The sequence below is a fragment of the Numenius arquata genome, chromosome 10 (genome assembly GCF_964106895.1).
Source record: "Numenius arquata chromosome 10, bNumArq3.hap1.1, whole genome shotgun sequence".
In the NCBI taxonomy this organism is placed as follows: domain Eukaryota; kingdom Metazoa; phylum Chordata; class Aves; order Charadriiformes; family Scolopacidae; genus Numenius; species Numenius arquata.
The window spans coordinates 25,795,624-25,820,824 of NC_133585.1; the positions used below are offsets into that span (position 1 = coordinate 25,795,624).

At 37.2% G+C, this 25,201-nt stretch overlaps 1 protein-coding gene across 2 annotated transcripts in view; it reads left to right on the forward strand.

The window, feature by feature from the left end:
* LRBA (LPS responsive beige-like anchor protein) overlaps positions 1–25,201 on the forward strand; it is a 416,351-nt gene that overhangs the window by 262,335 nt on the left and 128,815 nt on the right. For both annotated transcript variants that reach the window (XM_074154664.1, XM_074154665.1), the window contains 3 exons: positions 19,672–19,789; positions 21,285–21,387; positions 23,304–23,419. In XM_074154664.1, coding sequence (XP_074010765.1) covers positions 19,672–19,789; positions 21,285–21,387; positions 23,304–23,419 — 337 coding nt within the window. The remainder of the gene's footprint in view (positions 1–19,671; positions 19,790–21,284; positions 21,388–23,303; positions 23,420–25,201) is intronic.

Genomic DNA, 25,201 nt, shown 5'->3' on the forward strand with positions numbered 1-25,201 from the left:
CAGGGAGGGATGCTCAGTAAAAGACATAGGTCTCAGCTCACATCTTCGTGGGGATGGTGCAGCGTGTGCACTCCGTGGAAGTTTGCTGTAAGATAAGCCCCTAGGAATGACAGACTGACCTTCCGTAGTGCAGTGGGCACAAAACCTGCTCAGTGACTGTACGGAATAAACGGTGTGATGGAGCTCCATAGGCTTTTGACACAGAGGGGATAGTAAACCGTCTTTCGCTGGGAGACTTTGCGCTGAGACACTGGACAAATTCATGGTGATATTCCCTAGATAGAGAGGGCTGCCTGCTGGCAACAGATACAGGAGTTCAATGTGTAAACTCTGATAAGGATGACATGTAATTTGTGTTACAGTTTGACTGTTAATTGTATATAAAGCAGCAGCCTTTACAGATCTTTCACTGAGAGCCTTTAATTGGGAAAAGTAAATCCATGTCTTTGAGAGTATATCCTTTAAGGAGAAGGAAGGTAACTTTTTTTTTTTAACTAAGCATTCAGGGTGCTTTAGGTTTTGAATACTTCCTTTTAGTAATATGGAATTAAGCTAACAGTCTTGTTTGGTTTTGTTATGAGACAAAGTTTTTTCCCAACATCCCATGTAAAATGTCTGTCTCACCTACTTTGTGCTTTTCCTCTTATAGTTAAACATGTTGAAGTCTAATTAAAATTAACTCCCATCACAAAATCTCTGGGCTGGGGGGTATAACTAAAAATATTTGAAGAACTAAGATTTTGGAAGTATTCATGACTTTTCAACAAATTACAGTCATATCTATTTGCTGCAGACAGAAAACTACCAGGAAATTTTTTGATAAATTAGTGCTTTTTGTGTAAGTGCAAGTAGGAGTCACCACATTAGCATAAGTTTTTTGGGTTTGTTTTTTTTTTTTTGTAGGGGTGGTGATATAGAATATTCATGGCAAAAAATTTAAGTACGGTGGGACAGTTCCATGTTTTAAGTGTTACAGGGCTAAGTATGTGTTTAACAATAAAAGAGTACAAGTTGGGGTTGGTTTGTTTGGATTTTTTTCGGTGCATGCATTTTATTTGTAATTGTGTGGAATGGTGACATTTACATCAAAAAATATTGGTCAAGCTAATATTACAATTTTGCAAGGTCTATTAGATTAAGGTGAACATTTTTGTTTCTTTTTGGTTTTTGGGTTTTTTTTTTAGTATGAAAGCAAGGTGAATGAATCTATTCTCTTTTCCTGTAGATTCTGTCAAAAATAAGTGATACTTGGTACTCTATTCGATGTGACACATTTTATACTCAATTTATTTGCCCTTGTTCTCAGCTACAGGACTGGAATTAATGCAGATTTTTTTAATTTTGCACCTAAAGGTGGCTCTGTGATGAAATCATGGATGCTTTCTGCATTAGAGAAGTTACCTACTTTGGTAGATATACATGTTTTATAAAAAATAGACAATCCAGAGGCACTTGGATTTGCCACTTATTTTCTAATTGTCACTAAAGAACGCAGCTATGTTGAAGCACAAATTTTATGACATCAGAATTTGTCCAATTGGGGCTGTTTTTATATCCCAAAGATATGTGATCTTTATAGTTGGCTTTTTCTTGGAAATTATTATGAAATTATACTCAAGCAAAGCTAATTAGCCAAGTTTTTTCTTCTGTGGCTCATTCATATAGCTAGCAGAGAGAAGCCATGCTGTTGCAATGTAGCAATGATAAGACATTTTCACAGAATCATAGAATAGATTTATAGAATTGTCTAGGTTGGAAGGGACCTTTCAGATCATCTAGTCCAACCATCAACCTATCACTTGACACCCATAACTAAACCATGTCTCTAAGCACTATGTCAACGCGTCTTTTAAATACCTCCAGGGATGGTGCCTCAACCCCTTCCCTGGGCAGCCCATTTCAAGGCTTCATAACCCTTTCAGTGTAAAAATGTTTCCTAATATCCAATCTGAACCTCCCCTGGCACAACTTGAGGCCATTTCCTCTTGTCCTATTGCCTGTGACTTGGGAGAAGAGACCAACCCCCACCTCTCTACACCCTCCTTTCAGGGAGTTGTAGAGAGCGAGAGGGTCTCCCCTCAGCCTCCTTTTCTGCAGGCTGAACCCCCCCAGCTCCCTCAACCTCTCCTCATAAGACTTGTTCTCCAGACCCCTCGCCAGCTTTGTTGCCCTTCAGAGGCACAAAAGTAGGCGATGGTCCCTGAAACTGAGAGGAGGGTTCCACCACCACTTTAATGCGAATGGAGTCTGGCACAGAAAGAATAGCTGGACCCAGTTCATGGCTGTTTGGTCCTTTCCTCCAACCCTGTGCCATCAGCAGCATTTACTGGATGAGTCAAGCTAGGGAAGTGACCTGACAGGAAGTTACCTTTTCTTCCCTGGATTTTTGGAAGGAATTCCCTGAGCTAGCTGTCTCTGGGTCCATAGAAACATTAGCAGCAAGAGGGAAGAGGCAGCGGGACCATGCAGTTTGGAGCAGGCCAGAGTGTCCTGGTGGCAGCCAACTGCCATGGAGCCATAACCATAGACTGTGACCTCAGTCAAGAGATAACAGGTGAATTGGGGTTTTCATCGAGATCCTTGAAATGGGTTGGAAATGTATATGGGATGTGTTGTGATAAAAATAATGGAAGCAGAAAGTTCAACTCTTTCAGATTTAAATCACCGTGTTATCAAGAATGCTGTCCTTTGGGGAGAAAGTGCCTGGTGCTGAAATACTTTGAGGATTTACCAGTTAGTATTGTCAACTGACACTGATTTCTACTATTGTTTTAACATAATCTTTATGTGGTTTTTGTTAAAAATACACATACGTATTTCTTGTTTGGGGAATGTTCCTAATTACTCTTTTGGCAGTCTGACATCCTTATATATGTTGGATGCAACATCATTTACATCGTTTCTGGATTGCTTTTCAAACACAGATCTCAAAGCCAAAGATTCCTACTCCAGAGAATGCAATTTCATTGATATCTGAAGCTGTGTGTCTTTACGTTAAAGTCAGTTGTTTCTTCTAACTTTGTGCTGTAATTTTAAAGCTGCTTCATCCTGTGTTCCTGGGCAAAAGTTGTGACTTGGACCATTTTTTTCTCCTTCTCATAATGCTCATAGGGTAGTAATCGGATATTACAGGTATGACACTTTCCCCTGGAGAAAGGAAAGTCATTAGTGTATAAATATTAAATTGTTGCTGGCTCTATGAAATCATCCAGAAATTTATTCTTGTAACCCTAGTGCAGAGTTATATGATCCGTATGGCTGCAGGTAGACCAATGCTATTTAAAAACTGCTTTTAATTATGGCTTTTAAATGTAATAACTTCCTGATATACCTTTGCGTCTCTTGCATTTAAACAACTCTCTGCAGAGATGCTTTTCCTGCCCTGCGGAACGTTTTCTAGACAGGTAATACTTGGAAAGTAAGAGTTAAGTTTTACTTTTTTTTAATTATGGTTTGGTTTTTTTTTTTTTTACTTGACAGATTTCGATTTTTAATTCCTGTCAAGTCTTATGTTCAAGTCTTCTGGACACTCCTTGGCCTTGCATTTTGAACCTAGATATAAGTAGTTTGTACTGCTAGAAAATTCTGACAGGAGACTTGATTAAAGAATTTTGATGAAGTAGTCAAGTTAGGTTCATTTCTTTCCTTAGGCTGTGATTTTTGCATTTTAGCATTATGGAGTTGGGAAATCAGTGCAAGAGCATTAGCATTCATCTAAAAACTGGCGTAGTTTTTTTTTCTGGTTGCTTTTAAAGAGATTCCAGTGTTAATTTCCTGAACTGTTGCAAAGCTGCAGAATATTTTGATTTATTTTGGTTGGTTTATTTTATATTTCTTGCCAAATGGCATGTTGATAAAATACAAAATCATACAACGTAATGTCTCTGGTAATTCTCTTGGCATACTCAATCTAAATTACTTTAAACAACTCTATCTGATTGCCATTTTTGAAAAGAACCGAATAATTACTAAACTGAATTCCAACAATATGCACAGCTTTGATGGAAAGAAGCATAGATAAAGCATATGTTTACATGACTTACACAATAAATGGTTTCCTTATACAGTTTGCAAATAGTGATTATAATTTCATGTTAATAAGATGCAGGAAAATGTGCTGAAGGAGTAGTGCTTTGCTGCTTTTGTCACAGTTTCATCAAACTGATTTTGTCAGCGCTGGAGCATAACCCTTGCCACATCAGTTTGAGTGCTCATTAGGCAGCCGATTTGTCTGAATCCTCATTAAATTGATTAACTCATTTACTTATGGATGATGACATGTTATGTGGTACAGGAATGGTGGTTAGAGACTAGAATCAAGACTCGTGTTGACTTGCTTAGTCTTCAGTTGTTCATTTATTTTTGCAATAAATTGCTGGATGGAATTACTACAGCATCAGTGATTCACATTTTGCAAAAGCGTGGCATCAGCTGGAGGGTGGATCTTACGCTGCGTAAACTTGCACCTCTATCGGTAAACTACAGACAGCAATTTAGAAGCTTCTTAGGTTTATAGCTTGCTCTAATTCCCTATTTATTTCACTTGGGTACTAAACTTTCTCATAAAGAACCTAAAAGGCTCTCTTGAACATCTGCTTTAATGTAAATTAAATAACGAAAGGGAAACAAATAGAAAACCTCTTCAGTTAGACATTCAGAAGAGGGAGATGTTATTAAAAGAGGATACTTAAAGCAGTTTTCTGAAAGATAGCTTTCAGAAAAATGATCAAAATGAAAATTTGATTTAGATAAAATTCTATGTATGTACATAGTCTAGAAATTTGTATTTTAAAAATTTGTTATGTTGATATACTTTAATATTTTAAGGCCCTACCTGGAAGGGCCGACTGTGTGCAAGTCATGCTGAAATTTGAGTTTTGGATGCCAACGACAATTTTGGTCTTCATGTGTGAAACTAGAAAAGAACGTTTAAGCATGCAGGTTTTAGCAAATAATATTTTGGTCCAATTCAGTGACTCTGCAAGGAGTGGGTGGCGAGCCTATTAACTCGTTTACGTATTTTTGAGTCAAGATTAAATGTAGCTTGGGGTAGCTCAAAAAGTAGCTGAGTATTTCAAGCTTTATGAAGATGAAGAAGCCTGAATTCTTTAGTGGTCGAATTATTTATTTCGGTAAGAATTGGATTTGCTTATTCCAGGGCTGGACGTGTCCCGAACAGAGACAAAGTAGTGTGAAGGTGTCCTGTGCTTTGAAGAAGCAAAATGCTTTTTGTATTACTAGGGTGTGATACAAGCCTAGTCATGGACTGTGGCAGTAGTGGAGAAGGATAGTTTGTGAACACAGGCCAAAGATCTTCCTCTCTAAATGCAGAACCAGAAGCAACAGATAGCTGCTGGTTTCATGTCAACAATTTCTTCTTTGGTTTTTGAAAATGTCTTGTTTCTTGTGTTCTTGTATTTCGGCCAACTCATAGCTATCTATGTCAGCAAACCATTGAAGCTTTTAGAGGCATGGCATCAAAGGAGTGTCTTGAGACAGTTTCTAGAGAAGATGCAAAGCAGAGCTGCAGATATTAATGAATGTCTTCTTTTAACACGTAGAGAAGTGGAAGAAACTGGAGAGGTGCATGAATGAAAACCAAACTAATCATATGTAGAAGCTGGTGTCAAGGTTTTACTAAGGCAAAGTTTTAGTAACATTCGTTTCAGTGACAGTACTGGCTTAAGCAGCCCTCTGGTGCCATCGTATCACCTTGTTCCCCTCCCTTCCCCAGGTGTTCCCGGGAAAGTGTTTTGAGTGTTTTGCTTTAATGTAAAAGAGTCCTTACTTCATTTTTTAAATCATTAGTGTATATACTGTAACCCTAAAGGTTGCAAATTTTTATGGTAATAAAAATTACTGCCTCCTTAATTCAATCTTGTTTGAATAACGATAGGAACTTTGATGTTCTCAGGCTTCTTAGAAGGTTAACGCTAAGATTTGGTAGAATTGAGATGAGACAAAGCATGGGAAAGTACCTTTTTGCTGTAGTAGTTGCATGGTATTTGTGGTTATATTTTTTATCCTGATAGGCAATTTTATTGCAGAGCTAGTCGAACCGGTCTTTTTTTTCATTGAGTTAATGACCAAAGTGCAAGTAAAAATTTTTCCAGGGGGATACAAAAACAGCAGAGAAAAATCTTGCTCCCCTTCTGTAAAAGGGATTACTGTTACTGAATTGAATAAAGATAGAATTTCACCCACCCTTTTATTTTTTGGAATAAACAACTCCAAACACATCTCATTTGGGAACTTTATTTTAGTAAATAGACTTTTTTTTTGAGAAATGTCATGTTATTTTAGGTTACTAAGATATGCTTGCATTTGGAAAGATGAGGAGAGTTCACAAGAAGAAGTTCTGGGACTCTTATTTCCATTAGTGTTTCCGTATGATCATTTTAGGATCATAGAATATTTGCAAAGTGCATGTGGGACACAGTTAATATTCAAACAGGAAATTGGTGATCAGAATTAAATTACTGGGTTCTAAATTTTTCTACATCCACCTATTTTCCCTCTTCACTTGCTCTGACAGTTATAGACCGCTTCTCTAATGGGGCTTGCATTTGAAGATAAGCCTGCATGTAAACAAATTAACTTTTCTTAAATGGAGAGCCATTTCATCTGCAATAATGTACCAATTCATAAACTATCAGAAGCATATTTAAAAAAAAAAAAAAGATAAACGACCCATTGTATAACACTTACTATTAGGCAGACTAGATGTCCCTGTGTTCTGGGAGATAAGGCTCTTGTATTATTACACCCTAATAAAATGAGTTAATGTTTTAGTATCAGAGATAAAAGGACAGTTGGATATATTTAATAACCAAACTGAGAAACACTTAATTTTAGTTGTCTGTAGCAATATAACACAAATTCCCCTGTAAAACAAATTGCACTTTTGGAATATACTTTAATGTGCATTCGACAAAGGAGAAAATGAGGTGATTGAAGTTCAATTTGTAGCATGTTATTAACCATTTCCGCTTGACTAGATGCGTAAAAGGATAATGGATGAGGGTTTTATTATTGCCTTTCTGCTAAAATGAAGTGGTGTAAAAGATAAGGTGATGAAATTAATGAACATAAGGAAAAGGCGTAATCAATCAAACTCCAACAGGGAGATGAGATGACAGTACTTAAGATTTGCAAGGATACATGTTTTAAAAAGTGGATTTTAGCAACACCGACATTTTGTTTGGGTGAAATAGTGAGAAGCAGACACTTGCCCATTGTAGTTATTTTTCAGTAGGTTCTTTATGCTACTGTATATTTGAAGTTTCAACAATTAGTGTAACAGATCGAAGTTGATAAGTCTATTTTTTATTTAAAATCCACATTTTAAACCACCTGCGTAATTATTAAATGAGGACAAACAAATACAACTTTGTCAAGCAGGAACAATGTTTTGTTGATCAGTTTATCCGTTCTTCCCTGGTGTAACACTCTTAGATGCGTCCGGATTATTTACTTTTAGTCTTTGTGCTACTGCCTCAAGTTTTGCATCCTGGTCATTGGAGTAGCTAGTTTTCATGTACTCAAGGAAAAATAAGGAGTGCTTTCCTTGCCCTGTAATGAGTGCTCAGCCATCAAACTCCACAAGGTTTCAGCTTCCAACTCCTTGAGTAGAAAATGGGTTATCTTGTAGAGAGAAATCTGCAACAGTTTCTAGCTGTAACTCTGTTCCTCCTTGTAGGGTGTGATATTTTTATATTTCAGATCTCAAACGCAGTACTTCTTTCCTCTGGCACATATCTTAAAATTATTAACCTACTTGAATATCTATATTGCTAAGACGTTATGGAAAGAATTGATTACAGGCATTTTTGATTTTCGCTCATGCCAGATCCCAAATTGTTAAAATTACTTCTAAGTACTCCAGCTGCAGTTACTCATAGATAAAACCCTCACTAACCTGAAGGTAGGTCTTCTATCTTAAACTACTTTTTTTTTTTTTTTTTTTTTACAAAAGAACATTGAGTTACAAACTAAATCACTTAAGAACTGAGAATGCCTCTGCAAAATCAATTTTTCTTGTGCCTTCAAATTCCTGCTCTTTTTAAAACACGTATACCATTTTCAAAATGTGGAGCTGACTGGGAATGGAGCTCCTACCCAGTTAGGGTTTTTTCCCGCTTAAAAGATTTAAGAAGGGCTCCCACATCATTCCTTCAAATGCAGTTAATTTACTTGATAAGAGTTGCCTATGAAAGTGCTTCCTTAAGATGGTTTTGTAAATGGAATACGCACAAGCAGGATAAATTGTTGCATTTTCTCAAGGAACTGTTAGTTCTTGGCAGCACTTTGGGCAGGACAGCTAGGGTATTGCTATGAGGTTAGGTTTGCCTAAAAAATCAGTTTAAAATACCTTTTTCCCTTTTGACTTCAGCATTTATGAAACACTGTTACATATTGGCTGGAACCCAGTGCTTTGTAAATACTCCCACATTAGACTTGACTTTTTCTGTCTCTTCGGAAAACTTCCAGTTGTGCAAAACAGCGTCGTGGATTTGTAAGATAAATGCATAACGCAGCCCAGATTACAGTTCTTCACAAGAGCTGATGTTTTCACATAGACTTACTGCCCTCGCTTCTCCTGTCATCTGCAGAATTCTTTGATAGGCTATTTTTTATTGGGCCCTCAGGAGTAGCAAGTTTTAGATTTAATACCCCAAGGGGAATGGCAAGGCAAATCATGTTGTTGGATCAATTGTTCAGCTATCCCCAGACTGCTGTCTGTGTAGCTGTTACACTTGAATCACGTTTCCAAGCCTTTCTTATCAATCATTTGGGCTAGAAATGCAGTTTAATTTTCTATTGCATTTTAAAACTGAAAATAGGGTTATGTTCTTGTTCTGTTACCCTAGAATCCTAGATGTGGTTGTAGACCTCACATTAGCTATGCCCATTGCTTGTTTAACCTTGGAAAAGGGTCTGTACTTGTAGGAATGCTTTAAAGCTGAATTTAAATTTTTATTTTTCCATCTACTAAGCCGAAAACCGGCAGTTATTGTATAAAACCCTGTCTTTGCATTGCTTATTATTATTTACGAACACCTGATAAGTATTAATTGGCCAAATTATTTCTATGGGTGATCTTGAAAGAAGAGACTCTCCGTTGCAGCCGTAGCAAAACCTTTGGCACTGACTGATTGTAGTCAGTTCCTTTACCTGAGAAATTAATCTGCTTTTATAGGAATCAAAGATAAATGTAAGGATACAGATATAGAGTATGAGGCATACTCATGTGGGTCTTGATTAAAAAAAGTGCACGTGGGGGACAGTTTCATTCCTGGATTCTGCTTTGGTTTACAGTAAATGAACTAGCAGCGAGTAGAGAAGCGCTTGAGCAGTGGAGGGTTTACTAGCAGCACTCCGCTATCTTCCGTCCCAACTTCTGAGAGCAGGAAGGAAAATTTCTACAGCATTAAGTACTATACAGTCCTGGGCTATGGGGCAGCCACCAGGCATCCCAAAGGAGGCAAATATATGTAATTACACAGCAGCCCCTGCAGTTGCTCCAATTTGCTCAAAGGGGATTTGGTTCCCGCAGCAGTCTAGGGTCTGTGCAGCACAAAGGTGGCATTAAGCCATTTTTACATTCCCATCCCTTTGCAAGCTGCACCTTCTGTGCCATATCTCTCATAAAACATAGCACAGAATCCTTTAATGTAAACTGCGGGATTGGCAGCTCTGGAGTCTGACTTTTCTCTTTGCCTTCAAGAGGCACATCTGTTCTTCTGTGCATGGGCTTGGTTCCCATTAATGAGCTGATCAGATGCAGTCTTTCATGATGACTGGTACTCTAGCTTCCTGCCAGATGTGTGGGGGTGTTTTTTGTTTTTGTTTTGTTTCTGATGAAGGAATATGAAGGTCAGCTTACAGATCATCCAAAAAAAAAAAAAAAAAAATCCTTCTTTTTGGCATTGTGACTTACTTTTTCATCGCCTGTTTGCTTTCTTCTCCTCACCCGTTTTCTGCTCATCTGATCAGGTGAAAATGGCAGACACTGAACAACTGCTGGTGTTGAAGGTGCATTAGTACCCTTCTTTCTTGCTTGTAGTTGCTGCTTCAGCTTGCACATGTTCTGGCTGGATAGACCTTTGCTGGATACAGAGGAAAGCAGCTGGTGGGAGAAGTCATAGAATCATACAATCGTCTAGGCTGGAAGGGACCTTTAAGATCATCTAGTCCAGCCATCAACCTAACTGATAAAAAACCAAAAGAAAACCATACAAAAAAGCTCCCCACATCACTAAACTATGTCTCTAAGCACTATGTCAACCCGTCTTTTGAAAACCTCCAGGGATGGTGCCTCAACCCCTTCCCTGGGCAGCCCATTCCAAGGCTTCATAACCCTTTCAGCCCTTTCAGTGTAAAAATGTTTCCTAATATCCAATCTGAACCTCCCCTGGCACAACTTGAGGCCATTTCCTCTTGTCCTATGGCCTGTGACTTGGGAGAAGAGACCAACCCCCACCCCTCTACACCCTCCTTTCAGGTAGTTGTAGAGAGCGAGAAGGTCTCCCCTCAGCCTCCTTTTCTGCAGGCTGAACCCTCCCAGCTCCCTCAGCCTCTCCTCATAAGACTTGTTCTCCAGACCCCTCACCAGCTCCGTTGCCCTTCTCTGGACCCGCTCCAGCCCCTCAATGTCTTTTTTGTGGTGAGGGGCCCAAAACTGGACACAGCGCTCGAGGTGGGGCCTCACCAGTGCCGTCCTGAAAGTGTGTGAAATGTCCTGAAAGTGGTGAAATAGGCAGGTGCAGGGCACAGCCGTGGGAAACCTAACATGACTTCTGATTTGCTGTTCAAAATAGGGCTTTGAAGAGGCAGTTACAGCAAACACGAACCTTTCTTTTCTTAAAAAACCCTCAATGACTAAACACCTTTAAGAGATAGCAAAACAAAGATAACTTCTACATTGTTTTCTGGGCTCTGCTTTTGAGACACACGCTCCTGTGTATTACCTTTCACCATATCTAGTTATACTGCTGTGGATACGAACTGCTGGGAGTCATTAGTCTGGCAGTTGTCCTAGTTTTCAGACTCTTTACTTCTTAGAGATCAACCAAGATAGTCTGATAAAGATTATCTCCAAGGCTTTTCGGCACTAGGAATATTATAAAAGAAGAACTTTTTTTCTCAGAATTATGAAAAGAGGGACCCATCCAAAGAGGTTCAGTTCTGATGGTGTAGGAGAGAATAAGAAGACGATAATTCCCACAAATCAGTTTTTATTGGCTGAAAAACAGACTGACTGAAAACTCAAACTGGTCTCAGCATGAGTGATTAATCAGAGATGATGAGGCTGCATCCCTATCACTTGCTTTCTCTAATTTTGCTTCAGTTGTCTTATACAAGGGAAAAAATGAATTGGTACCCTTGGTTGTATAAAATCTTTTCAGGAAGAAACTTGATCTTGAGACCCTTCAAAAGTATCCTGTACTGGAGAGTTCAGACATAGAATGGTTAAAAACAGTCCTCGCTGGTATTCTTCGAGAATATTTTTAACTCGCTTATTTCAGAGACACGCACCTGGGTATCTTCATCATAAACTGCAGCTGAATGAGTCCTGTGTTGTCGTCCTTCTGTTAGGACCCTCTCTATAAGATTGTTTGAAGTACTTTGGCAAAATTTGGTTCACTGTCATCACCTCAAAAACATACATGTGGTTTTTGCTTAATGGCAATGCCCAGTGCTAGGGAGTATACTAAAAACCTTTGAGGTTAAGTTTTAAAAGAGTTTTATAACCTCGTTTCCAATAATAATACATTTCCATAATGATTACTTTCAGATGATCACGATCTGAATTGATATTGCCTTTTTTGGTAACTCATAAGGAGACAGAAAGACAAATTAAATGATCGGTTTTCACAAAGGCAAAATTTGGAACATCTAAAGGCTCCTGTTCTTTGTCTTTTAGTTTTCTGTATTAATAAGCTTGATAGTGAGCTAAGGGACAAGGTGGCAACATTTGTGTTAGCACCAAAATAAGACAGTTGTGAGGAATTTTTTTGAGAGGTCCTGACACCTGCTCCATAGTTGCATAGGTAAAACGATGGCAAATAGAGTTTCCCCACCTAATTTTCTAAAATCCTGTCTCATGTAGGGTAGCTAGCATGGAATGCACCACTGCACCGTTCACTACTACAGAGGCTTAATATTCATAATACTTTTTTTCAGCATTTTTGATACAAATTCCACAACTTAATGCGATCAGGTCCTTTGACAGCCTTTACACAGTGAGAAATCATGTCACTGAATTTTGCTCAGTGGTGCTTAAACTCTCTTCTTGAGCTATTGCAGGTAATGTCGTTTTTTCAATGTATACAAACCGAAATCAACAAAACTAGCTTTTTTAGTATTTGCACTATGTCTGTTAGACTGACGGAAGTCATTGACACATGAAATCATGAAGTTGTAGAATTTAATGCAGTTCACAAAGGGGTTACAGAATCTGTCAATCTGTGGACAGCAAGACTAGCCAGAATTGTACTTATTAATTAGAATGGATTAAAAGCACTTTCCAAATTTTAAAACTTACCATCTAATGAAGGAAAAAATGAGAAAATACTCTATTTACCCCTTGTGCATAATTATGGTTTTATGCAGTCTCTTACTCCCATTTTAATACGCTCACATATCTACCCCCACACATAGGACTGCACGTGTGTAGCAATGAACTTTCATAAGAGTATCTTCAATCTCAGATAATTTAAACAAAGGTAATAAGCAAATCTAAATCTATACAGACCCACTCACATGAGGCATAAACAGGTGACTCACACTTCAATATGGAAGGCACAAACGACATCTCAGAGGTTCCTTTATGCAATTTATGCTTATGACTATTCTGAGTTATTTCTGTATGATTAGAAGATATCTTAGTTATGATTTGTTGTCTGTATCTTTTTACTTACTTATATGAATTATATGAATACTTATATGAATGTTACACAAATAGCATAAAAAGGTAAACCTGATAGAATAAAAATTGTTGCAATTCTCCTTTTACGTGTACGGATTATAAACACTGCCATAAATACATAAAAGTTGGAGTACTGAACTTCCAGGTTAATGCATGTACTTTTTTCTTGATGATCTTCATATGATCTAGAAGTGTTGTGTGTAGTGGGTTTTTTGCAAGTGTATTATGAATAAAACAAAAATTACTGAGGCAAGTGGAAAGAGGGTGATTGGCTAGAGAGCTGCCTGTCTGAAGTATCACATAAAAAAACCCGTCAGGAATTTCTGTTTTCTTATATATCTTTTTGCTGCTTGCAGGTGTTGCATTGACAGTCTTAGCGTGCGTGGTTTGCAGGCTGGCTTGGTAGCCACGTGGCTTTTTTAGCGTGTCTGAGACATGTTCTGCGATACTGAAAGGCTGCTACCCTTGGTAGTCTCAGTAATAAATGCCTGCTAATTCTTACTTTGTAGCGTTTTGCATCTCAAGAATTGATAATTCTAACTTGCACGTGTGTTTATTGGAAGCAGACTGAGACTATCGCTTTTTTTCACAGGTGTCAATGAGCTCATTGGTCACTGTTCAGCTAGCCTGTTCTCCACTTAGGGGTAGAACCTGGGGAGGGACACAGAAGCTGAAATAACCACTGCTTTGGAAGCTGCAAGCTGAATAATTTGTAAATTGTTACAGTTCCTGATGGCAGACTGTCCCAGATGATGCAAACAGCTGCATGAGCCTTTTGTATCTACCTCTTGATTAGCAGATCCTACTAATTCTTAAATCAGAACGCAGCAGGCTCACTAAATCAAGACATCAGTCAACTCCTACGAGAGTCTGGGAATTCTTGCCATTCTGGCTCCTTTTTATCACAAATAAGCCTGCTGCCTTATTTTCCAAGGAGAGGCATAACTTTTTGTCCTTAACCTTGCAGGGTTTGGACAGCCACCCAAACCTATATTCATTTTCTTATTTTTGAAGTTCTGCTTTCTAGGCTGCAGAATTTAACTTACCTTGCATACCTGTCTTCAGCAGTCAGATATTCTTGTTCTTTGGGTTGATTATATGTTGCCTGCCAGTGGTAATGAACTCCTGCTCTCTAGGAGTCAGCAGGGTTAATCAAAAGGGGAAAAAATATTTGTGGAATACTGGATGCAGTAGAAAAGAGTAACACAGTTGGTACTAACTTTGCTAACGTTGTTTGTGGATTTATTAATCCATGTGAGGTGTTTAGAACCTCATAGTCAAATCAGAAGAGTCCTGAATACACGTTCCCCTGACAAATTTTTTCCAAGTTAGATCTTGATAATCGGGGAGAAGGTTATCTGTAGTTAGTAGAAAATCTGCATTGCATGCTTTTTTCACTTCGAAATATAGCTTTAATGTCAGGGTAAAGAGAGAAAATATAGTTGTTCCTTTATTTTAATCATCTGGGAAGTATTTTTCATTTCATCACATGAACTGGTCTGTGATACCTGGTAGTTAGATTTTATTCGTTTCCAAACAAATGGTGTTTTTATTTGTATATCACATGTATAGAAATTATTTCAAAACTGAATAGATCTAGAAACAAAACTAAGTCCTAAGTAAAGATTAAACTATTTACAAGTCCAGAGGCCCTAAGGTGTACGAGGCTAGTATAAATAGTATACTGTGAAATAGGAATTTCAGTTTGTGGTAAATCTGTCTGTCCCCAGCAGTTTCGGATAAAATAATTTTATCCTTCTAGAGCACATCAATTTGCTAGTCGGTGGTTCATGTATCAAAGAGCATTCTGTGAAAATATCAATATCATTGGTTAATATAAATGAAATTAATTTTTAAAGCTGGGCTAAAGGTTGACATCTGAAAAATTGCATTACTTTGCAGAAGAGAAATTTCTGTCTTCCAGTGAAATTTCAGGTCATAAGGGCAAGTAATTTTCACAATCTTCAATGGGAACCAGTGAAATATGAACTTCATTGTCACCTAGCCCCAAAGCGATAAGATAAAATGAGCTGATACATCATTTGCTGTGGTTTTATCATCTCCTGCAGTAATTGGAAGAGAAAACACAAGAGTCCTTTACCACCCCCCTCCCCAATCCCTTTACCACCCACACCCAGGCATAAGCCATTTTGCTCTGATCGATACAAAGGTCACAGAGTATTTATTTATTTATTTAAATTTTTTATGCTGGATAAAACTGTCCAGTGGAACATTAAAGTAATGAATATGTTTAATTGAGTTTGTCACCCATGAAAACGCTGAAGAGGATTGTGGAGCAGACTGTGCGTGTTCACGGGAGGGACTGGATGGGAGACTACTACTGTTTGCCTGTGGATTGCAGTGGCTGATTGTATAAATATCTGGGATTTAAAATGAACATCTTATTTGTTGTTCTCGTGAGGAATCTAAAATAAATTAATAAGCACTGTGATATATTTAATGGCATTTGGATATTTAAAATTATTAATAATCTGATCTAATTCCCTATTAGTTCGGTTGTACTGGGATGTATTTAAAGAAAGAGCAGAGTAAGACTCACTGTGAATCCTGCAGCCTGGAACTAAATAGTACATGGACAGTAGGATCTGAGGAGCCTCAGCTGCAGGGCTGAGATCGTGGTGGAGATCCAGGTTCCTCATGAACTGCAAGTCAGGTTTTGTAACCTCTAAGTGCTGTAATTTTGCCTTCCTGAACAAAAATGACCCCAAATGACGGAGAATGCTGCTAGAAGAATGTATTTATGGATTTTATCTCTCAACTGCAATCAAATTTAAATGCAAATTAAATGCTTTATTTTTTTATTTGGTGTTTTGGTTGTTTGGGTTTTTTCGTCTAGTACATCATAACTTTTTTTCAGAAATACACAAATGTGCATCAGCTTTTAAAATAAGCTGTTTGGTTTTTATTTTACTCATGGCAGTTAAATTGGCTGGCACATTAAAGTAATATAATTATTCAATTACTGTTTCAGTTCTATAACCCATTTGCAGACTTAATTACTTCTAGCCTATTCACATTTTTAAGATCAATAGTACTTTTCTCTAAAATAGAATAAAATATATGATAGCTGATTGCTTTGCTAAAGTAAAGCAAAGCGTTCGTTTACTCTTCAGTAAAATATTACTTTTCTAATTCAGGAGGCAGCTGTAAGCGACGGTATCTTTTGACTGCTGCATGTAATCTTTTATGAGGGACATTGCTTATGATCAGCATTCAGGGAGGGCTATGAAAAAAAGGCAGGGTGGGGCATTTGGTTTCAAAACTGTAAAATGACAGAGTAGCTTCCCAGTGAGTGTTTTCTTGTCGGGAAATGAGCTGGTACGCAACTGTGAATTGTGAAGAGGCGACTTCTTCATCTATGGTCTTAATTCGTGGTGAGCACTATGCTACCTGAGTTTTCATGCAACTCCGATCTCAGATTCTCCTGGAAGAGGAAATGGAAGCTGGCTATTCTTTACTCCCTAGTTTCTTGGGGTCTTTCTTCCAGCTGTGCAGTGTGAGGGCCTGCAGCATGAGTATGAGGACTAATTACAGGTTTAGACCTTCTTTTCTATTACTTGAGGTGAAGAAGGGACTTCATGCAAAGGTGAAAGTAATTTTTTATTTTTAGTAGTGTCGTCGTGCTGTCTGTTCATCTGGTGTTGCCAAAGGCTAATCACAGAACGGTTTGCCTAATGAGATTTTTGGAACCATAAAGCTTTACAATTGGCTCATTTGTTTATTTTAAGTATTTTTAAAGGAAATGGTAAACTGTATAAATTGTTTTTCCTCCTGTAAGGTGCAGTATCTTTTGAAATAGATGTGCAGTAGATTAAACTTCAATCTGGTGTGTCGAATCAACTGAAATTCTATAAATACTTTTTCGTGGGGGGAAGGTGGTACTATTTGTGCAGATTAAATTAGATCGTATCCCCCCATTGGTCTTTGCTCCACAAGTTGTTCCAAAACCGATGGTGACAAAAGACAGAAATAAAGTGAGTCTTTTTTAAACCCAACATATTGTACAGTAGTATGAAGAAGATAGTTGTTCTTAAATTCTTAAGTAGAATTCTGTGTTGTGTGGCTTATGGGTGAAAACAGGCAAACGCAAAAATAGTTTTTCCAGTTGTAATTCTGATAGTATCAGGAAGTGGTAACACTGATTACAAAAAAAAAAAATATTTTAAAATCCCTGAAATTCAGCATGAAAATGCTGCATTTAATTTGAAGGGCGAGTCAGTTTCTGCAACTGGGAGGTTCTATTAATAAAATCAGATACTCGACAGGGAATAAAAGGTTGAATTGGGTTTTTTGTAAGGAATACTTAGTAACACACATGAAAGAAACGTGTTTGTCTTCTGGACCTTTCATCTACGATAGGTGGTGTGATGGGCACGGAGCAGTGGTAATGATGCCGGTTTCCATAGCAACTGGTTCATTGGCGGGCTAGGCCTCCGTCTAGGGTGCTGTCAGCGTGCCTGGAGTTTCAGAGAACAGTGTCCCAAAGACGGCCTGCTTCCACCTAATCCAGTTTTAATTGAACTCGAGAGACTTTGAAGTGAAGCTGCAGACCAGGCAGAGGCTGTTCCAACTCGAAATGGAGGCCTTGCGCGGCTAGGCCTCAGCTGCCTCCCGCTCCCAATAACTCCCATTAATGAGGGGTTTAAAGAATTGTTACAGCGGTGACCAGTAGCGTTTCTGCCGTGCAGTTCCAGTTTTCTGCTGTAAATCCTGTTACGCTGAATTCAATAACTTTATTACGGCTGTACGAGGTGCACAGTGGCACCACCCTCCGCGATTTTCAAGTGGGTGCTTCTCCTTCCAGTTTCGAAGAAGTTGCACGCAGCAAGCTTTTGGCCAGGGTTTCCAGGAAACCTCCACAGGGTAAAAGTAATACTTAATTATTTAACTTGCTGATTTTACTCACGCTATCTGTGTAATAAGTGTTTGAATTTGCAACGCACAGGCTGACGGTGACAAGCAGGCTGTTGTGTTCTGATTGTTACCACAGAAAAGCGGCGGTCATCATGCTCCGGCCTGTCTCAAAATATAATCAATTGAAATTATAAGCTCCCGTAAAGATAGTAAGATGGACAAATACCAACAAAAGTACTAAGAGATTTTTGTACCCAAGCGCTGCAACTTTGTCTCCTTTGATCCCTTTTGATGTTGTGCTCTTTAAAGGATATTTATATTCATGTGACAAAAGCCGAACGCTGTGGTTGTGAATAGTACCATAGAATTAATACAAATCTGCCAATTAGTGTGTGGGGGTTATGGACGTGGTACGGAAAGTGCCAACGTGGCCCGAGTCTGTTAGTTCCCCACTTTCCAGAAACGATTAGCAACTATTGACAATCTATGGTTCTTTCATCACATTTCTAGAATTTTGTATTGGAATAATTATTCTTTTTTTTTTTTTTTTTCTTTTTTTTTCCTGTGTGTGTCAGGGTGTTGAGAGAAAAGTTGTCTGTGGCACTTGTACTGAGGGGAAGATACGGGATTAAGTAAAAAGGAAGAAGGTGTGGGAGATGGTTTGCTTTGTATGCTCTGATTTTTTCTGTGCTATCTGCTTTTGGTTTGCCAGTCTTGTTTGCTTTTAATTCACGAAGGTGGTACAGTATTTCATAGTGTATCATGTAGTGCTTTTATAATGGTGCTTCTGCTCTCTGTGCTACAAAAATGCAGGCTATTTGTGGATATATGCTACACGTGAGGCAAAATCCTCCTTTGTTAAAAATCTATAAGCAAACGATTGGGTTCATTAACAGTCTTTGTTACGTTAAACCCTTGAATTTCACTTTTTTATACACAATATAGTGTTCAAGTGAAATTGTAGTAAGAGTGAAGTTCACTAGGATTATATCTGAATCTCCTTTTCTATGATGGATTTCTGTTAAATGCCTCTGTGTTTGCTGAAATCAACAATTCTCAGATTTTCCTTCATTTATGGTTTGTTAATCTGAGGTAGAGAGGTTTCCAATCTCACCGTCCCTTAACACTTACATAATTAAGCTTGGAAATGAAAAGGAAAAAGTGCAGCAACAAAGAAACAAAGTGGCTGAGGACTGAAAATGGGATTAGTTTGAATGGTGAAGGCAGACTAAGCATCTGTGTCTGTCAGATGGGATGACAGGAATTGTAACAAGTTACTTTGACAACCGCTTACTCCATAGAGAGATTATGCTGAGTTCATTTGCAGGTTTGTGTTTAACCTTAGCTGACAAAATGATACTTAACCTCTTACACAGCCAACCTTTATAGTTCCAGAATTAATGAATGTTGCCTTAACGATAAACGTAAGGAACATTTTTTTCTTTAAAGACATTTTTTTTCTTGCTTATTTGTTACAGGCCTGCTATTACAAGGCTAAAACGAGTGCAGATACATCTAATGGCACTAGTAATACGTTTCAGAATATGTTTTTATGTTTGCTGAAGTGCCAAACATTTCATAATGTTTCTGAAATTCCCCTGGTTACGGAAAATAGGTAGTTGCCTTTAAAGGAGAAAAATACAAGCAAATTTTTTAAATCATTGACAGTAGTTGAATTTAGGACTTCAAAAAATCAATTATAGGTTCATAGCATGATTTGAAGTTTTAGCGCATTTTTATTTTTCTGCAGGTTTTGCATGAAATGGTAGAACCTATGTTTGTGGGTCAAACAGTTGCTCTTCTACAAGATATTAACTATACTGACAACATATTTAAAACATTCTCTCTCTGTCTCTTTCTACTAGATTCTGGCATATACAGAAGGACTCCATGGAAAATGGCTCTTTTCAGAGATTCGATCTATCTTTTCCAGACGTTATCTTTTGCAAAATACAGCACTGGAGATATTCATGGCAAACAGAGGTACTGTGAGTTTAGAGGAATGGCAAGTGTTGATTTGGGGACATGTACATTCCATTTGGCTGTTTAGTCATGTCTCTTTTGGTGTAGATTTGTGTAGGTAGCAGAGGGGCTCAGATTAAGTGTCTCAATATTTAAAATTAGTATATTTTTGTAATTTACTTTCTCCTTTTTTTTTCAATGATAACTGGGAGTTAGCAATGCCTCACTTTCATTTATATCCACATATTTATTTGGCATTCTCTGGAAACTCTTGCTTATGGCATACCTACCTCTGATCTGTTATGCATGAAGGGGTTTTTTGTCCCTTTGGAGGGTAAATAGTTGTTAGTTATACACACCAAGCGCACTTCACTACTGAATTCGACCAGTGGCTGGTATACCTTTATGCTTTGTTTCTAGTAATAATTTCTTTCAGTTAGACCCTAGTGCAACTCTAAGAGACAAGTGAATTTACCTTGTCTATGAACCTTTTTTTCACCCTCCCTTTTATTCAGTTCCTTTTTCAGATACACATATGTACCGTGACAAGTCATTCAAAATATAGTGTGTTGAGACTTGGAGAACTTTGTTCTGCTTCTTTTTTTTCCCTCAAAATTTTATTTTAAACCAGTTGATATAATGTCTTTGCAGTTTAAACTAAGATTCTCCAGGTACTTTTAGTGTTTTTATACTGATAATGAAATTTTGAAAAACAAATTTTGAAAACTGTATAAAAAGACATCAAATGCAGTGGGTCTTAAGATGACACTTTTAAAATGTGAAATATTGTTATGGTAATGATATGAAACGTTGTTGTCCTGAAATTAGTAAATGCTTCATAGGATAAAATGTTTTGTGCAGTTAGTATGCTAGTCAAAAAGGTTTCGTCTGAGCTTAAAATGGTCTCTCATCTTGAATGTGGCTGGTAAGTACATCTTGCAGAGCATTGCTGTGCATAGCTGAAGTACGTATTGTCCAACAGAATCATGTGCATGAACACTTTCCTATTTTGGAGCTTATGGGTGTACTCTGAGAAGTCATAAATGTCCACTGGTAATAACCATAATTAGATTGTTATTTAGTTTTTTAGGTTGCTGTTTCATAAGTGTCATTGAATGTTTCAAACAAAATATGAAAGATAACATTTGGAAGAATATTTCTTGAAACTACCTAGAAAGTAAACTAGTAAATGTGTGATCCAATTAATATATAAACCTTTTTTTAATCAGTTCCAGATAGTCAATCTGTGCATATATGTTTAACTTCTATTCAGAAAGGAATATAAATGTAGACTTTGTAAGATTTGTGACAGTGACAACTTCTGTTGAAATTCCTCTTAGTGGTAAATAAAAGCAGTTTTGGAAATTATAAAAAAATGTATCTATAGTAACCTGAAGGAAACACGTCTAATCTTCTGCCTGTTCAACACCTAGGCTTATGGTTAAATTTTATTGAGCCAGAAAGTCTAAAACTGAAGGTGTAAAATCATGCTATATTTCAACTCTTGTGTTCACAGTGGGTGTTATGTTCAACTTTCCTGACCAAGCAACAGTAAAGAAAGTGGTTAACTGTCTACCTCGGGTCGGTATTGGTACTATCTATGGACTGCCCCAGACCAGGTATTTTACAATTTGAGTTAATTTTATCTGTCAGTTCTAAGAGTTCTTTTTTTAATCAAAACAGCCTACGTGGTTTGAAGCATTTCCACATACTGGTTTACAGAACATGTACATCCTCAGTTTATCACTTCTGCATGCTATTTGAAATGTGTTTGTAAAATAAAAACTTCCGGATGTGAGATTTTTTTTTTGTGATTTCTGTCTGTTATAGGGAAGATAGCTTCTTTTTGGCAGTGAGACTCAATCACTTACCCTACTTAAGGAAAATAGTTTCTTTATGCCTGCCAACGCACTAAAATTTAAGACTGATTTAAGTCTGGTTGTAGGACTGATTAGCTTTTATGGCAGTGTTCAATTATATTAGCTTGACTGTAACATCCTTGAATCCTCTGTAGTATTTAAACGTAGATGAAAATGATAGTTCCTCATCAGAAGGATATTGTAGTGATGTGTAGGACAATATAAGCTGAACAGCATGCGAAAGATTGGTATGGTGTGCTTGTCTTTTAGGTCTAGAGGACACTGTTCAAATTTTACATAGTGAGAAATTAGCATTACAATGACAGGCTGTGAGTTTGGATCCTAAAACTGAAGAATATGATTCAGTTTGCTACGTGTTCTTTAGCAGAAGATTAGGACTTGATTACCAGATGTGCTCTGGATGAAACACAGTTTAATGTTCACTGAGGCTGATGGAAATAGAAATTTTTCAGGTATAACCTATTTTTAGTTGGATTAGTTGCCTCTTGTATTTTAATGAATTACAAACTATTTTTAAGTAGATTAATTTCTAAATTTTTAGAAGAAATAGCAGCCCTTAAGGAAGATCTTGTTTGTTGTTTAAATTTTTATTTTTTGAAGATTTCTGTGCACAGAAATGGCATTAAAATAGATGGGGATGTTTTCTATTATGTTTTGTAGTTTACTTTTTTTTTGGTCAAGTCCAGAAAAAACTCTCTTGAATTGCAATAATAGCCACTCTGTAAGAACGTAAGGATTTCTACTTACAGAAGAAAATTTTGTGTGAAATTTTTAAAATATATGTGAAAGTATAGACACATTTGTTCAAAATTTCACATCCATTTATACTGATAAATTTGTTTACAGTATAATGCAGTTTATTAAAATTTAAAAATATTCAGTTACTGCAACTGTTTTCTTCAATTGTTTACCAATACCTGTAAAGATTTGTTAACTAAAACTATATCTAATTTTTTTTTTCCCTAAATGATGTGGTTCTGGTATTTACAGATGTTTTTATTATGAACAAAAGAGTCTTGGGAATTTTATCATAAGCTCTTCTCTGCTTGATTTATCACTCCTAGGAATGACTCTATAGTCTTCTTTCTCAAACATTAGGAAATCTGGCATCAAATTCTAAAAGTTTAATTGAGTTATTTATGACTATCTCCCCAACACTGCCCAGAATTTAAATCTCAAGAGGATGGACTTCATAATGAAGTTCTATCATCTTATCATTGTTTTCCTTTTTTCTCGAGGGATTTAAAAACCTCTCCTAAAACATGACTTTATGTTTATGTGAAATCCTAAAAGTTGTGTAATTTTCTTATTTAGGGATCTGCCATCTCTCTAAATCACTAGTAACGTATTTCTGTAATACATCAAGCCTCCATGAAGCAGCTGAATTTGCACAGCTGTAAAGGTTTCTGTTTGAAAGCTTTCAAATCTTGACATATCCAGCTGTCAGATGTTTTAAGTTTTTTGTTCTTACTGGATTATAAAACTCTAAAAATGAACTTCAAGTATCCAAAATAGCAATTCGATCTCCCCAGAAATCTAATGTAGAACTAGTAAAAAGAATATGTACAACTGCCACTAAAATTCAGGTAGGCAGAAAGGAAGACCCACTAGGTTTTCTCATTATTTTTTCTGACTTTTTTTTTTTTTTTTTTCAGACGCATTTCTTTGGCTAGCCCACGACAGATTTTCAAAGCTTCCAATATGACCCAGCGTTGGCAACACCGGGAAATTTCCAACTTTGAATATCTGATGTTTCTAAACACTATAGCAGGTAACACAAATTACTATAATGACTATAATGACTCAGAAAAGGAGTTAATGGTGGCACAGTCTCAACAGACACGGAGCACTACTAGATTTTGCCCTTTTAATAAATAACTTTTTCTATGTACAGTTTTGTCCTGAAGAAAATCTTCACAAAGCCGTCCTAAATCTATTTTATTCGTAATTATTTTTATGCTTATGTAATAGAGAGGCATGCAATTAATAATGCTGTACTGAACTGCACTTAAAATATATCTCTAAGGTAAGACTATCTTGACTGTTGTGGGAGGACAGGATCTACACAGACTGTCTGCTATTTAGGAGAGTTTCAGAAATAGTAACTTCTTTATCCCTTAGTACTCTAAATTTTAATATTAATAAGTACTATCCTTTCTAAATACTGCCAATGCAACAGGCTCTCTGGAGGGCTGGAACCCTCTGGGAAATCTCAGCTAGGGAGCAGGATATTCCTGGAGCCAATAACTGCTACTGTTACAAGAGCTATGGCTAGCCTCGGAAAAGAGTCTAGTGCCAGGATCACCAGCATTGCTGTGCCAGGATGCCATCCATTCCCAAATCCTGATTCATACCCCTGTATGGTTGTCCTAACTCCCCATTCTGTAAATGCTAAGCTATATTTCATTTAACCCATCTTACGTCATTAACTTATAACCAACTTGACCTCAGTTTAGTAAATGGAGGCTAATTGTTAGGCCTCATGACCTCTCTTTTATTTTCCAACATATTTTGTTCTTGGAGAAACTTTCTCAATTTCCAGCACTTTTCTATGGCATTGACAGTGTTGAAAAGTCCGTTAATTCCCTTTCAGACTCGACTCTTGCTAACATAGTTGATATAACAAGTGCCTCTGCTCACACTAATTACATTTTATACAAATGGTCGGTTTTGCCAGTTCCTGTAATCAGTCGTGAAGTCGGAGATGCCAGGATGCCGGCAGATTTTATAAAAGTCGGGGTAGATCTGCTTGCCTCCTTACTGCCAAAGTGGAATGAGGGAAAATCACAACACTGTTTTCTGTGGCTCTAGTGAATGATCCTTTTCAGCTTCAACATATTATTGAAATAATAAAATGAATTCTTACCTACTTGGTATTTGGGGTTAAAAGGAACAACAAGATAACTTTATGAAAAAAGGGAAAGTTCAGTTGCCCGTGATGGGGAGTGAAAAGATGGCTATGATGGCTATCAATTAGAAACAAATAAAGATAGATATCACAGCATCATGTAAGTAACCTGAATTCTGAAGAAGAGATAATGTGCAACATAACCAACTGATTAGGGAAAGAAAGGATCTGACTATACCATTTAAAAATTCTGCAAACCAGGATTAAAAAGATACAGAATGGTGTAAGAAAACTGGAAGAAGAAAAACTTAGGTGGAGTTTTAGAAAATATTTTCTGACAACTTGACAGATTGGGTTGTGAAATAGTTTTTCTGGGAAAGAAGTAAAAACCTGTTCTTTGAGACTTTTAATACCAGGCTAGACAAAATTTGAGAACATACTGATTGGAGGTGATATGAATGAATGAGCTTCTGCAACGTATCATAAAAAGAGACAGGATCCGTGTCAAAATTATGCATTTTAAAATTATAAACCAGGGTATGTGGTGTATGTGTATGTATGGTATATGATTATTCTAATCAAATGTTTTGTTTTTACTGGAAGAAAGATATTATTTCCGTCTTACAGATGCATGAAGTTGACAGTGTGAACCTGAAACCAGAACAGATTTTCTGCTCTGGTAAATGTTGGCATATCCCTAGATGG